The 16,663-nt window shown below is 39.8% G+C and overlaps 1 protein-coding gene across 2 annotated transcripts in view; it reads left to right on the top strand.

Moving 5' to 3' along the window:
• The window catches only part of LOC131706678 (interferon-induced protein 44-like), a 66,401-nt gene that overhangs the window by 13,400 nt on the left and 36,338 nt on the right, over positions 1–16,663 (top strand). For both annotated transcript variants that reach the window (XM_059008243.1, XM_059008242.1), the window contains exons 2-6: positions 953–998; positions 1,360–1,536; positions 6,142–6,365; positions 14,410–14,444; positions 15,014–15,052. In XM_059008243.1, coding sequence (XP_058864226.1) covers positions 968–998; positions 1,360–1,536; positions 6,142–6,365; positions 14,410–14,444; positions 15,014–15,052 — 506 coding nt within the window. In that variant the 5' untranslated portion in view covers positions 953–967. The remainder of the gene's footprint in view (positions 1–952; positions 999–1,359; positions 1,537–6,141; positions 6,366–14,409; positions 14,445–15,013; positions 15,053–16,663) is intronic.

Raw genomic sequence — 16,663 nt, forward strand, 5'->3', positions numbered from 1 at the left:
TATTGTTTATTTATTTTTATTGTATTTATATGACGGCGAAGCGCCGGTTGTTTTGTATTTTGATGGCGTAGCATTAATTAATAAACACGTGCAGATTGTGGCCGAGGGGTAATAGGATAATTAATTACAAGCTGGTTAAACCCCTCGGCCACGATATAAAAAGACTGCAGCTCTCCACCTCCGGGTGGGAGTTCAGAGGAGAGAACGTGAGAAAACAATATCGTAAACATTTAAGTATACTATTACAGGAACAGTGACTGCCCAGCCTGACCTGTACAGTTTATTTATATTTTGTGTTTACCCTTTAAGTTTGCTCTGTGAGCACATTTTCTTTTTGTAAAAATATTTTATTTATTTTTGTTATTTAAAAATAAAAACGGCAGCCAGCCGATTCTTTCCTGCAGTACTCCCTGGTGTCAGTTTATTTTCCCTTCCTGCTTCTGCCTGACGTCAGACCACCAGTCACCCTGCCACACCCAGTTATACTGTTGTGTTTTTTTTTTTACTGGAGCAATCTGGGTAAAGTACCTTGCTCAAGGGTACAGCAGCAGTGTCCCCACCTGGGATTGAACCCACGACCCTCCGGTCAAGAGTCCAGAGCCCTAACCACTACTCCACACTATTTTTTTTTTATTTATTTAATTTTACAAGTTTAAAAAATATATTGAACAAAACATGATGACCGACCTCTACAAACATCATTTACTAATGTACAAACAGAGTTGGGTAATTATTTTCATTTTGTACAGTAAAAAAGGGCAGTGTTTACATCTAATAGACAAATACATTTCAAAATAAATTAACTGACAACGTGAGCTGCCGCTCAAAAGATAGACAACGAATATGAATGGCATCTAGTTTAATTCAGTAGTGTTAAGAGTTGTAATGTTCTTATATATTCTTCAAGATTAGCATTGAGGGTAAATGCAATGATTGTGTTTTTTCTTTATAGGAGAGGAGGAATAAAATGGCATGGGTTCAAACCAGAGAGTTTAAAGGTAATATCATTTATATGTACTTCATAAAATAAAACTATATTGGGTTTGTTTTTGGAGTAGCTGGATTCAGCTCTGTAACTGTTCCCTTCTTGTCTGGTCAGAATCAAGCCCAAATTCAAGGGCAGGTGGAGCGCTGACTCAGGAATAGAAACATCCTGGAGATATAATAATAAAACAAGAGTCAATTCTGAGGACGTAGATAATTGACCAATATACATTTCCCTGGCTGAATATAATAGTAAAAAGGAAAGTCATTACAATTATTAAGAGGAAAGGTGCGGACAGGAAATTGGCTGTGCTGTAAGAAACTGTTGTACATTTATATCAATTGGCTATATTTCTTTTTGTTTCTGAATTTTAGTGTATGAACATGGAGGACGAAATACAGAGATCTGTAAACAATTTACAAGGAAGATTGAAGAAAGAGTAAATTGTAAAGTATCAGTTCGTACTGACATTCCGTCTTTTCTGTATGTTCATGAAGTTACTTATGTTTTTCATGACATTAAGAGTGCACTGAATAGTGCTGGAAATATCAGTAAGTATATTAGCCATGTTAATTGAACATCTCTTTAATAAAGCTGTAAAATGCATAACCATACCTGTCACATAGCTGCACTGGAAATGGATGAGCCTCTGATATATTACATTTTTTAAAAGTTTCAGATCCAAGGCTTTCAAATCCTTGTTATTGCCTCTTATTGGCAAATTATTGCTAGAAAGAGGAAGCAACTGAACACTCAGTTATACTGCCACTTTAAATAACACAACCTCCCCACGGCACAATAAATAAATCCTATATTAAATTAAATCAAATACCCAAGTTATATACTGAACTTATTAGTATTTATTTCTTAGCAAACGCCCTTATCCAGGGTGACTTACAACTGTTACAAGATATCACATTATTTTTACATACAATTTTACATGAATACTTATCTAACCAAGACATTTCAGTTTTTTAATTCTCTTGCCTCTTCAAAGTGTTGAGTAGGTTGTGTAACTCAAAAGGAAAAAAAAAAACCCATTTAAATGCATCAAGATTTCAGGTTGTAACACAACAAACTGTGCAAACATCCAATGCGGGTGAATACTGACTATAGGCACTGTATGTATATGTATATATTGTGAGCAATATTGCTCTATTTCATAAGACTCTTACTGATTGTGCTATTCCAAAGACTGAGGCGGAAACAGAAGTGGCGAACCAATAAGTGAGATTTTATTCGTAAAGAAAACAAAAATAGCAAACAAACTAAATATAAACAAATAAAAGACTAACCCAGGTCTAGGCACTAACTCACTTTTGGAGCCCTGACTATTGATTATGGTATGGCTAACAGACACCATAATAATAAAAAAATACTGTGCACACAAACACAAAGCACTTAGTTCCATAGAGATTCACTTTAAATCCATAGGTAAGGGCACCATTTCTTTTCAGTCTTTTAACTGTCCACAATTGGTGTAATGATCCAAGTAATAATACAGCGCCTCTTTCTTGATCACCAGTATCCAAGTTTGCGTACCAGCAACCCCACCAAGTAACTTGTTTGGAAATATGCACCCAGGTTGTAGTGCTTGTACTCACTGGTTGTTGTATGGTTGCAGGTAAGTTTATATCTGGTTTCAAAGCGCTGTCTTCAGCATTACTGGTGTGTTACAGTTCATTGCCAAATCCTTTGTTAAACAGTTCTGCCCTTAGCGTTGGATTGCTTGCACCAAACGCTCATTCTTAAACCGCACACATTGCTGTATTGGCGTATTTTCACAGTCCTTTGTAGACGGTCCCTTACAGCCTCCGCTTGCTGGGTAACCGCGCTAACGTTCAGTTTAATAATAATAACAATTTCCACTCTTTGGCGTACACAGGCACGTTCTGCCTAGGTCTTCATAACACTTAAAAATAAAAAAACCCAGCACACCTACTCGTCTTGTCCGTGTTGTCCGTTTTTGTTTCCAACCCAACTCGTCTCTACAGGTTATATTTTTAATCCAGTCCCGTCTCACTTGGACTACTTGCTGTACAATGGTTTCGTTCTTACAATCTCTCACGCAGGCCCTCACTGCCATACCCTTTTTATTACCCAGAATCCCGCCGTTACAGAGCCCCTGAGTTCCAGGAACTACAGGAATTGTAGTCTTTTGAGCAGCAGGCATTTTTTAAAAAACCGAAAAGAAAACCCTACCTTTTAACTCTTGTGACAAACAGTACAGTTATCGCTGTCCTTTTATAGAAACCCCCACTATTACTATCGGGACTAACACACAATAACCGTCTATTTATCACAATATATATATATATATATATAAACAAATTAACGCACTTCCCCGTCACAAAGCTCTCTTCAATGCTACAATTAATTTAATTATCCGTCACAGTCCGTTGTTTTTTGTCTTTATTGCGCAGTTACACAGCGCTTCCTCCAGTTTCACCTGATGAAAATGCAATCAAAACAAAGTGAACGAGACCAGCGACTGTTATTCTGCCCTGGAATTGCGTTCCCATGCAAAACTAGACAGATAGCTAACAACTGAGTCTTCAATAAAACTCCCAAGTCGTGACTTTTCTTGAACGAATATATTGAAAACGTTTATGTTGTGAAACTGCAAAATACAGAAAAGAATATACTTTAGTATTCAATTCACATTGACATACTGTAGCTGTACATTATACATTTCAAGTGAAGTTGCATAAATACAAAGCACGTGCCAAGGTACTATGTGTCTGGCATGACGCCAAACCAGATAGATAATTACCATATGAGTAGCAACTAGCCAACTCCTTTCATTACTCTAATAATGTGCAAACACCTCTGTACAATAACAGAGCATATTACACTAGAAACAGTAACAAAACTATAGTATAGTATGTTTTACAATTCGCTTACATGACGCACGAGCAAACTAATACAGCTGACGGCATACATGAAAGGCAAGGCAATTTGCGTCAGTAAATGTAACCAACTAACATTGATAAGTAAGCAATTCTATCAATAACAATATTATCATCACTAGCAATATGCTTGAATTGAACTTACAAACAAATATTTTCCGAGGCTGAAGCGTGACAAGAAATAGCTGCACTGAAAGAGCTGCACCGTAGCGTTGTTTTCAGCTGCTTGGCTGAGTGCAGAATGACTACTCTACTCTACTTCCTGTTTACGTGCTGTCTTTCTAAGTACCAGAAAGCTCCACTAGGGGGCGATAAACACCATGGAACACAATGAAAGTCAATCTTAACCACTATAATAAAATAATCTGTTGCCTTCTAACAGGATGGCAGCACAACTGTAATGTAAAAGTTAATCATTAGTTTTAGATACTGTGATGCATTTTTTAAATCTGATCTTTAGTTGCTTTTGTGCATTTTCATTTACAAGTGAACTGTGACATTAGGGCTTATCAAGCACTATATTCTGCAATTTTGAATGACTTTAGATACTGTTTTAGTTCTGGAAACTGGTGTTTTTTTTAAAAAAAAAAATGTTTTCCTAAATTGCATTGCCTTTTATATTGTAGCGTTCGAGTCGATGACCTAACTTACTGACGGAATAAAACAAAAACCAAGGGAGACAGGCTTACAAGGTGAAATCAGCAATGGCCGAAAAACCTACGTCTTTATTTTTCCTCTGCGCGGCCAAAAACAACACACAGCTTCCGCTTCCTCTTACCACCTAATACATAACTTTATTACTCCAGTAGATGGCAGTATAACACCACAAATAGCTAGGGGAATAATTATGTATTCAGTACAGTTTTAGACGGCTACAATATTTTACGCCGTTCTGTGCATGGGTAACATTTTAATTTAAGTGGGCTCCGGAGTGGCGCATCCAGTAAAAGCACTTGCGTGGAGTGCAGGATGCGCTCTATAGTCTGGACGTCGCGAGTTCGAGTCCAGACTATTCCTTTGCCGACCGAGGACGGGAGCTCCCAGGGGGTGGTGCTCAATTGGCCGAGCGTCGCCCGTGGGGAGGAAGGATTAGGTCGGCCAGGGTGTCCTCGGCTCACCGCGCACCAGCGACCCCTGTAATCTGGCCAGGCGCCTGAGCTGCGTTGTCCTCCGACGCTGTAGCTCTGAGGTGGCTGCACGGTGAGTCTGCAGTGTGAAAAGAAGCAGGCGGCTGACGGCACACGCTTCGGAGGACAGTGTGTGTTTGTCTTCGCCCTCCCGAGTCAGCGCAGGGGTGGTAGCGGTGAGCTGAGCTTCAAATGATAATTGGCCATTCCAAATTGGGAGAAAAATAATACAAAGTAATTGGCAACGACTAAATTAAAAAAAAAAACATTTTAATTTCACTGTTGGGTCGCTAATATTGAATTTTATATACTGCTACAATACGTACCGGTACCAGTCCACGTGTCGTCTCTTTTGGCAAGTGATATTTTCAGAATCATATCTTTCTGAATTAAAATACTTCTGTTTAAAATATAGTACTGTACCAACAAAACCAACTAGTTACTGTACTTTAAAACACAGTCCTTTCAGATATGTATTTGACATTGTATCTTTTTTGTGTTCCCTGAAAAAACTGACATGTTTTTGTCTTTTACTGCTGTGTTATTCCCCCAACTCGTGCGCGAACAAATTTCAATGACAGAATCAATGAAAGACCCCTCCTGATGAAAAATAAAACTACCAGGAGGACAGTCTTCAAATACTTAAACATTCGAGACAGATTGCTGTAAATATCCTGCCTTGACCCTGCTGAATCAAATCTTCCATGAACGATCTACCATCATCATGAGCCATCTCTTGTGATATGTCAGATATAAGAAAAAATAAGAAAAAGAAAACGGCAACAGTGCCAAAGAAAAGAAGAAAACACACTACAATATACGTCTCCCAGTGCAGTCCTCAAACCCAAGACATATTTTTTCTTTCCATATGAAGTCTGTGTGTGTGTGTGTGTGTGTGTGTGCGCGCGTGCGCGCCCAGGGCAGGGGGTTGTGGTTACAACGTGCTCGCCTACATACACGTCATATTAGATGAAATAATCAGATATGCATCACACTCGTTTAACCGTCATTGAAGTCAAAATGTTTTAGGGTCGGATATGTGAGTGCTGACTGTAAAAAACGTGCGTGGGTTGTACATTATTTTAATTAAAAACAAGTTCTGTTTTGTTTTGTTTTTAAGATTCCTACGCTGCTGTGGTTGTATTTAGGAAATTAACACCATATGAAAAACCAGACTCCAGTGATCTCTACTCCAGACCCCTGCCCTTGGGGATCCCTAATGAGTTACCCATCGTTGCATGCTACTGGTTTGAAAAGAACTGTAAGCAACAACTGTGTGACTGTGAGGAAAACGAGAAGTCTGTAGAGAAGCTTGTTCGCTTAATAAAAGGAGAGCCGCAAACAGTAAGAAGCTTCAAATATAATTGTCATTCTTTACTGTTTGATAAGTCTGTGTTTAGGAGCTGCTCTGCTGTTCTAGCGATGGGATGCCATGTGTATAAAAAAAATTAGAAAAAAAGTGTTAAATCTTAAATCTTTTTTTTTTCCCCAGATTTATAAATGTGAAAATATATAAATATATTTTTTAAATGTGTACATTCAGATATAATTTATAAATCTAATTACAAGATTTAACATTTAGCTAAATATTTAACTAAGTGTTAAATCTCTTATCAAGATTTAACATTTAGCTAAATATTGAACTAAGTCTTAAATCTGCTATCAAGATTTAACATTTAGCTAAATATTTAAATGGCCAGCTAAATCTGGAGTGTGAATGCAAATGAGCTCCACCCGCTTTGTGCTTTCACGCGATTTGATTGGCTCTTGTAATGCTTAAAGACTTAGTTATATTTAGCTAAATGTTAAATCTTGTAACTAGATTTATAAATTATATCTGAATGAACACATTTACATTAAAAAAAATATATATATTTTATAAACAGTTATAAATCTGAGGAAAAAATACAAGATTTATTATTATTATTATTATTATTATTATTATTATTATTATTATTATTATTATTATTAATTTCTTAGCAGATGCCCTTATCCAGGGCGACTTACAGAGGTAAACAAATACATTTCAAGAATCACAGTACAGGTAATAATACAATTAAGAGCAAGATAAATACAATGACTTTGGTTCAAGCAAGTACAAGTATATGACAAAATACGATTCAATAACGGAGCAGATAAGTGTCAGTGATAGTTACATCAGGATATAATTAAATACAAAATACTACAGATTAAATAACACTTGACAGATTACAGTACTCTAAAGTACAGGATTAAATGCAGTAAAATAGGGGGCAGATAAGAGCAAGTAAAGCGCATTTAAGGAAAAGTGATAAGTGTCCAGGGGGAAAAACAGAGGAGTTCTACAGGTGCTGTCTGAAGAGGCGAGTCTTGAGGAGGCGCCGGTGTCATGGCAAATTTCGCCCCCCCCTGCCAAATTTGTCCCCCACTGAGTGATGTGACATATTAGCGTACGAGTCACGTGACGATTAAGTTTCGCGATGCGATGACAGGATAGGGTAAAACATCTCGGCATTTTACTTACTGAAAGTTACATTTGCTTTTTTATTGGCATTTATTCGTATTATATTTATTTTTTTATATTTATCAATGTTTTTTGTATCATAAATGGTTGTATTTAATTTGATTGCTTTTGTTTTACTTACTGAATTACGTATGCGTGTTTTTTTTACATTTATTCGTATTATTATTATATTTATTTAATATTTAACAATGTTTTTTTAATCATAAATGGTTGTATTTTATTTGATTGCTCTTCACATGATTACATAAGAGCTTTTACAGTAAATATAAAATACATTAAATATTGTTTAATTACATATATATACATATATGCTAAGAAATAAATAATAATAATAATAAAGTTGAACAGCTTAAATGATCACAACTGTAACGCAAACGTTATATTAATTGTAACTTTTCAAATAAAATAAAATGTTTGTAACAAACAATAAGTTCGAAGTATAGTCTGGTAATAATTTCTACACATATCTGTGGGTAGTCATGTTGATGTTTATAGTCTTGCTGTACTTATGGATCACAATCAGGGAGTTGTCATGATTACACACACAGTTGCAGACAAATTTATTGACACCCTTAACTAAAGATCATTCGAGACGTTTTTTTTTTTTTTTTTTTTTGAATTGTTGTCAAATGTGGTTAACATTAAGGTCGCGTATAAGCCTTTTGTGTTTAGATGACTTTGTATAGTTATTTCATACACTGCTATACCAGATGTTTCTTTAAATCCTTGGCTGTTAATGTTGGATTTTTTCGAGCAGCTCAAACAGTGCTTTATGCTATAGTCATAATTTTCCTGGGACGTCCATTTCTTTCCATCCTTTCAGCTGAATTAGTCTTCAAATACTTCCTGATTATTGTGGATTTTTGTATTACGATTTTTTTTCCCCACAACGCTCTTTATCGATTCCCCTGCTGCTGTAGTAGTTACTGTAACAAGTGTTTTTCTCACATCTAGATCCAACTCCTTTGTTTTGACTATGCTTTGCTAAGTGCACAAACTACTTTGCTTCAGTTTCTATGCCTGTTTTACAGCTAATGTTTTTTTTTTTATATAACATTGTTAAATTGATAAGTAGTGGTTTCTAATTGATGAATAGTGTTAATAGTGACTAGCTCAATTAAGACTAACCTTAACTTACACAGACTTTAATTGAAAATGTGCCGTGTTATCAGTAAATCATATGGACATTTCATACTCTTAACTTATTTATAGTATGTAATTGTCTAATATCAGTAAATAGGAATGGAAATCAAATTTGAAATTGAAGCATTAATGTCTGAAACATGTACACGTAAAATGTGAAGTTGTTTATTACTTCAGAATTACATCTACTGTACTTTTATATCATGTTACACCCACCTTATTTGGCACAATTTCACTTCAATACAGTGAATCAGCCCCTCCCCAGCTGGTTCAATATAACTACATTAAACAAGGTGGGTGTTGGAACTGACATCCAGTTTACTTTTGATATCTCTGCCCTGGAAATACTCAAGTCAGGCAATAATTCAGCAGCTCAGAAACTAAGACTACCATACCAATTAAAAATAAAAGTGCAAAAGCATCTGCAATATTTCTCCAAATAAAAAGATATCAATACAGAATCAGGGTCTGCTGAAAAAAATAAATTCTTCAAAATAAGTAGTTTGTGCGCTTATGAAAAATAAACACTGAAGACAATGAGCCTTATTAACAATACACATGTGAATAGCTGTAAATGATGGTAATGTTGCTTGACAGGCATTACCACATTGGACTGTTAGTATAATAAACTAAGATAGAATGCTTAGTATAAAATGTACAAAAAAACATATACAGTAAAAAACCAAATAAACCTGTTACACCTTTACTTACCATACTTACCCATGTGTGTAACTCTGCAAATGGAGCACATACACTCCTCCATACTTATGAGGTAATCTGGCTGTAGATCTTGGCACTGGCCATGGAACCATTCGCCACTCCTCCCGCATTCCACCATCAGCTCCAGTGCAATCCTGTATGGTCTCCATCACAGAAATGTACCTCTGGAAGGGGGGGTTCTCTCACAGCTCGGGAAGGGAGTAAGAGACACTTTCCAGTCTTCTCAGGGACATACAGGTACTTACCTGACAGATAAAACAAAAGGAAAAATAATACTACAGTAAATACTTCAATGAGTGGAGGTTTTTAAATGAATGTTTTTAAAAAGAGTGACCTAAAACCTATTCAAAAGAATTAGAAAAGCATTCATTGTGATGCAGCCCTAAAGACCTGACACTACTGACATGTTGTGGAAAACTGTCTCTGTCTATTATAATGGTCATTTCTTACACTATATAATATATTCTTTATTCTTCAATACAATTTCTGCTATTAGTTGTTTAAAAATTCCAAATATCCTATGTGTGTGTGTGTATGTGTGTGTGTGTGTGTGTGTGTGTATATATATATATATATATACACACACACACGTTTATCATTTATTTAAATGTCTATGTACGTCTTCAAAATACAAAAATACAGGACGGCTTCAATAACTTATAATGTATTCATATTAATTTTCAATATTTATTTATTTTTTTTACCTTTCAAAATGAATGTACTCGCTTTCTTTCTGATACCCCTCTTCTCTTTGGTGGCTTTTTCAGGATACTCAGTAGCGATGTTCTGCTCTCAAGTGATCCATATCAATGATAAATGTAGTTTTCTGAGTAGTTTTATAAATTTGTATTGTAAAAAGATAAATTATTTGATCACAATTGTATGACGGCGTCAACGAACTCCAACTGTCAGTCTCAAGACCAGTGGAACAAAAGCAGTGACGTGCATAGCAATAGAATGCTGACATGTCACATGACTGGGCAGTCCTGACATCTGTAGGAAGGTCATTCCACCACTGCGGGGCGAGGGTGGAGAAGGAGCAGGCTCTGGAGGTAGGGGAGCGTAAAGGGGGTAGAGCCAGTCTTCCAGTGCAGGAGGAGCGAAGAGGTCGAGCGGGGGTGTAGGGAGAGATGAGGGTCTGGAGGTAGCTGGGTGTAGTCTGGTCAAGGCATCTGTAGGCTAGTACAAGAGTCTTGAACTGGATGCGAGCGGTGATCGGGAGCCAGTGGAGTGAGCGGAGTAGTGGAGTTGCGTGGGAGAAGCGAGGCAGAGAGAACACCAGGCGAGCAGCGGAGTTCTGGATAAGCTGGAGCGGATGGATGGCGGACGCAGGGAGGCCAGCCAGGAGGGAGTTGCAGTAGTCTAGGCGGGAGAGTACCAAGGCCTGGACCAGGAGCTGGGTGGCATAGTTGGTGAAGAAGGGTTGGATTCTTCGGATGTTGATCAGGAAGAATCCTCAGGAAGAGTGGAGATGTGCTGGGAATAAGAGAGGCAGGGGTTCAGGGTGACTCCAAGGTTCTTAGTTGAGGAGGAGGGAGTGTGGTAGATTCCAGAGGAACGGAGATAGAGATCAGTGGAGGGGGAGTAGGAGGAGGGAGAGAAAAGGAGGTCAGATTTAGAGAGGTTGAGTTTGAGGTGATGCGAGTGCATCCAGGAGGAGATAGCAGACAGACAGGTAGAGATACGGGAGGAGATGGTGGAGTCAGAGGTGGGGAAGGAGAGGAAAATCTGAGCATCATCAGCATAGAAATGGTATGAGAAACCATAGGATGCGATGAGGGGGCCCAGGGAGCGGGTGTAGAGAGAGAACAGGAGAGGACCCAAGACTGACCTTTGGGGGACTCCTGTTGAGAGAGGGCGAGGTGTGGAGGTTGCTCCACGCCAGGTTACCTGGTAAGTGCGGTTGGAGAGGTAGGAGGAGAACCAGGCCAGAGCAGTGACAGAGATTCCCAGGTCAGCGAGAGAGGATAGTAGAATAGAGTGATCGACAGTGTCAAAGGCACCAGAGAGGTAGAGGAGAATTAGGACAGAGGAGAGAGAGGCAGCTCGGGCAGAGTTTAGTGAGTTGGTGACAGACAGGAGGGTGGTTTCAGTGGAGTGAGCAGAGCGGAAGCCAGATTGGAGAGGGTCGAGCAGAGAGTGGTTGGACAGGAAAGCAGAGAGCTTGTACAGCCCGCTCAAGGGTTTTGGAGAGGAAGGGTAGGAGGGAGACAGGACGGTAGCTCTGGAGGGAGGTGGGGTCGAGGGTAGGTTTTTTGAGGAGGGGAGTGATAGAAGCTTGTTTAGAAGGCAGAGGGAAAGAGACCAGAAAGGAGAGAGGTGTTGAGAAGGGAGGAGATGAAGGGGAGTAGAGCAGGAGCAGTAGCTTGAAAGAGGTGAGTGGGGAGGGGGTCCAGGGCACACGTGGTGGGTTTGTGACCCTGGAGCAGGGAGGAGAGGTCAGTCTGAGAGGGGAGAGAAGGTGGAGAAGGAGGGTGAGTTAGTAGGGGATGCAGTGGGTGTAGGGTTTGGAACAGGAGGAGGTGTGGGGGAGGGAGGGGTGTTAAAGAGTTTGAGATTGAGATTTTAGAAGAGAAGATAGAGGCAATGTCATCAGAGGAGATAGAGGAGGGAGGAGAAGGGGGGAGGGTTTAGGGGGAGGAGAAGGTAGAGAATAGTTTACGTGGGTTGTAGTGGAGGCTTGGATTACAGATTGGAAATAAGTACATTTAGCAGAGGAGAGAGTAGAGGAGAAGGAGGAGAAGAGAGTGCGGTAGAGGTCTAGGGCAGCAAGGAGTTTGGTTCTCTTCCATTTCTTTTCAGCAGATCGCAGTGTGATTCTTGCTGAGCGGAGCACAGAGGAGAGCCATGGTTGGGGAGGGGAGGGGCCAGCAGGTCGGGAGGTGAGGGGACAGAGGGAGTCGAGGGAGGAGGTGAGGGAGGAGAAGAGGGTGGAGGTAGCAGAGTCTACAGAGAGTTGTGAGAAGGAGTCGATAGGAGGGAGGTGAGAGAGAGCAGTGGAGGCAAGGACAGGGGGAGAGAGAGAGGAGGTTATGGCGAGAGTTGACAGTGGGGGTAGGAGGAGCAGGGAGAGAGGGGAGAGACAGAGAAAAAAGAGATGAAATAGTAATCAGAGAGGTCCAGGGGGGTTAAAGAGAGGGTGGAGGGGCAGCAGGCCCTGGAGAAGATGAAGTCCACTTGACGGCCAGTACAATTAGCAGGAGTTGACAGGGAGAGGTTAGTTGGACGGCATGGAATTCAAAGGTATTAACAGAGAGTGAGGAGAGGTCGGAGGGGACAGAAAAGAGTAAGGAGGGAAAGAGGAGAAGACCAGTCCCACCTCCCCGTCCAGTGAGACGCGGGGTATGGGACAGGACGTAGAGAGAGGACAGGGCAGCAGGAGTTACAGTGTTATCAGGGGACAGCCAGGTTTCAGTGAGAGCAAGGAAATCGAGCGAGAGGTGGGAGGCAAAGGCAGAGATGAAATCAGCTTTGTTAGCAGAAGAGTGACAGTTCCAGAGTGCACCAGAGAGTGTGCGGGAGGGGGGAGAGGCAGAGGGATGAGGTTAGAGGGGTTGGAGGAGCAGCGGCGGAGAGAGGGTAGAGGACAAGGGCGAGAGGACAGAACAGGGATGTGAGAGACAGTCATAGCAGGACAGGCGAGACAAATAGGTACAATGGGAGCGGTGGGGTGGAGGGTACAGACCTGACTAGTAGGTGGCATCTTCCAGAGCGCTGTTAGGTTCAGATCTATTCGAACAGCGTCTCAGCGCAGGCCTCCCACAGCTAGACTCCCGGCTCTTTTGTTGAGGCTCTTCTGTTTGCTGGCGCTTCGTGCTGGCGCGGTAATAGCCTGCCTGATTAATATAACAGCTGGGTGGGGAAAGAACAGCTAAACTGTGTGGAAACCAATCAAATAGCAATTTATTTAAGTTAAATCTTGGAACCCCATATCTAGCTGCCTGCAACAGACATTACATTGTCTGATCTGCTTATTCTATCTTTGGTTAGGTGAGTTTAGATAAAAAAAAAAAAAAAGGTAATTGGAAAGGGGATCAGGAGGCTGAGAAATAAAAAAAAATCTATATATATATATAATGCAAATCAGCAGTCCCAAAGGTCCTGTTTAACGCCAGACAGAAAGCAGAGTGACATTTCTTTTATTGACTGCTTTCATGTGATCTGGCTGGCTGTTGTACAAGATAATGTGCACAGATTCGGGCTGCTTTTCTGTAACATGCTAATCAGACACTAGTGCTACAGTCTGTAGATCTTCTCTGTAACTGAGCTGCAGTGACTCACTCAATCTAGGTGTGATAAATACTGCACTGGAAATAGAACACATCTACTGCAGAATATCAAGTAATATAATTGTTATTCTCAAGATGAAATGTACAATATGTTTCTGTGAAAACTTCTTCTGTAAATTAGTGGGTGTTATCCTGTATAGTTAAGGATCAGCAGGCTAAAGGAAGGGTCCTGATGGTGTTGAAGACTGAAGAGAAGTTCTCACACAACAAAAGTCCAAAAAAGTTTTTATTTATTTGAAAAAAATCAGGACCACAGCTGGTGTGGTTTAAAAGCAAGGGACAGCCAAAACTATTTACAGGCAAAACAGAAGACAAAACAAAACCAAAAAATAAAATTAATAAATGACTAAATAAATAAATGCATAGAGCATACATTCAAACTGGCCTGTAAGAGGAAAAAAAACCTCTAGTAGTCACAGCACCCTTACAGCAGCAATAGTTCCCAGTCCTATTCATCAATGGGCACACGCCCCTGCAGGTCTGAATACCAGGGCGGACACACACGTGCACACGTGCTTTCTCATGAAGCCATGCAGCCAACAATACGAGAAGCTGCCACTCAAAAGAAAATTAAACTTAACTTTTAAAACACTGCAGAAAACATTGGACGGTCTTTACAAAAACAGAGATCTAGCATTTCATATCAATGCTACCCTTTTCCCATGCAATATCCCATGGTCTTCATTTTTGTTTAAACACTCAACTTTTCCCCTTTTTTGTTTTCTTTACAAAGGTCACGGCCAGCAGGTCCCCTAGCAGCCAGTCAGCGTAAGTACAATTAGGTTTCACTTGAGCTTTACTAATACTGCTCCAAGTAGAGTCACAGCACCCTAGAGCAGCAATAGTTCCCAGTCCTTTATGGTAACAATATTATACCCAACACACCAAATAATATAGTTTTATAATTTAGTAAGTGAATGTCAACAAGTGGCAGCATTTACATTCCAATGATTAGTTTTTGTAGGATATTTATAAGTCAGTATAATGCCAATTTGTTGCATGTGGTAAGTGCAGACCGGTTTGGGAAAGATGCTCTTCCGAGGATTCCTCAGGGAAGCATGAAGTAGAGGTGTGTGACGTACTGGAGTTTAATGGCACATTTGAGGGAGTATGCACCAAGGTCTGGGTGCAATCCATCTGCAATGTGTCATAGAGAAGCTGATGAATTCAGAACCTTGCCCGGGACCTACTTCACTCAGAGAGTTTGCTGAGAGAAACAGAGATGAATTTTGCAAAATATTCATACTCTTTTTTTTCTTCTTTTGATGTATCTATACTTTTGAGCCTGTCTAGCAAAGCTTCTTCCACAGGATCTAAACTCTTTCTCTTCTTCCTAGCTGGTGGCCCTCCCTGGGATTCAGAGACTTCTGGTACAGGTGCGTAATCTAGCTGAGCTACAGATGCACTTTCTGTGTTGCTGCAAATACTTTCACTCTCTTCAGCATTGTCTGGTGGTGCTGGGTTCTGAAATAATAATCATAACTTCTTCATAGCATAGGCTACTTGTAATAAAATAATAATCATAAGAAAAAACATTGGAAACAAAGGCTTCAGACTTCATTGTTATGTCATAAATTACAGTATATTATTACTTTTAACTCAAACTGAGTAAGACATTAACATGATTGTATCTATCAAACACATATAACAATAAGTTAGCTTCAAGCTCATCTGTGAATGTGTAATTATATCTAGCCTCTATATACAAACTTCTATGGCAATATGTCATGAAATAAATATGTCTGTTTTTATTTTGTGACAAAGAAATGAAAGCTAGATGAGGTAAAGATTCTATCAAGCTAGAATTATTTTCTGTTCATGAATATTTAACGTGTTTGTTTATTTATTATTACTCCTACTCCTTAATTCCTTATGGCAAGCCTGCATATACTGTACTTGTTTGATTTATTTATTTCAATACATACCTCATCATCCTGCTCTGGCACATTTAAATCTGTGTCCCTGTGTTTGATAAATTCAGATAGCAGCTCAAAGGTGTTTTCTTACTTCCACCTGCGTCCCCACTCTTTCCCCTCATTTTTTTCTTATTTAACATATCTGTCCTGTATATACATCCATGTCTCCCTACAGAAATGGAAGTAAAAAGTTACAAAATTTCAACTTAACGATTTGATGCTCGCGTCTACACCTTGCGCTTCACACATCTCAAGACGCGCACCAATTATTCTTCGATTGTACCGCGAGTAGGTTGCGTGTCCTGGACCCTGAATAGCCCTTAATGCTGCTGCTGCTCTGCTGACCTGTGAGTGCAGACTGTTCCCGCACGCTGCAGACCTGGATGAAACACGAAACCTCTCTGGTTGTCTTTTTAGAGTTTTATTAAGAAGAAACAGCATACAAAGATTACGAACACAAAGTCTAGTTTCAGAGTTGTGAGGCTCTGAACATAACAGTTCACGTGGATTACAGACAGCGTGTCTGGGTTCAAGATGGATGGTAGATTCTGAACAAACTACAGACAAAGAAAACCCCTTTTTATACAGATCCTAAAGAAACCCCCCATGCACATGAGACTCTGGAGACTGACCAGTCATTCTAGAACATCTGGTTCACCTTAACAGGGTACTTGTTTTTCTCCTGCTTTGTTCTGTCAATCCTCTCACCTTAGCTGCTCCCAGCTAAGTATGTCCAATCTTATCTGTTAAACATATCTACCCCATCCGATACTGGTGTTCCAGGGGACCACAGCCATACAGATCCCTATTCTATATGTGCACCACTGGAGACTTGTGCTCGAGGGGACCATAAGCTTAGCGAGTTGAAAGGCCCTGGCCTTGTAGGAAAGCAGACTGTGTTGTATCTGCAGCCCCTGCAACTTGCACCAGGAATACAGACAAAAGAAGAAGCTGCTTCCAACCTTAAACACCTGTCTTCTCCTGGCCCCTCCCTCTGGCTAGCCCATTTTACAGGTATTTTTTTTCACATAATTAAACAACAAATAAAATTGTTATTTCTTTAAATATATA

Source organism: Acipenser ruthenus, chromosome 36 (assembly GCF_902713425.1).
Source record: "Acipenser ruthenus chromosome 36, fAciRut3.2 maternal haplotype, whole genome shotgun sequence".
In the NCBI taxonomy this organism is placed as follows: Eukaryota; Metazoa; Chordata; class Actinopteri; order Acipenseriformes; family Acipenseridae; genus Acipenser; species Acipenser ruthenus.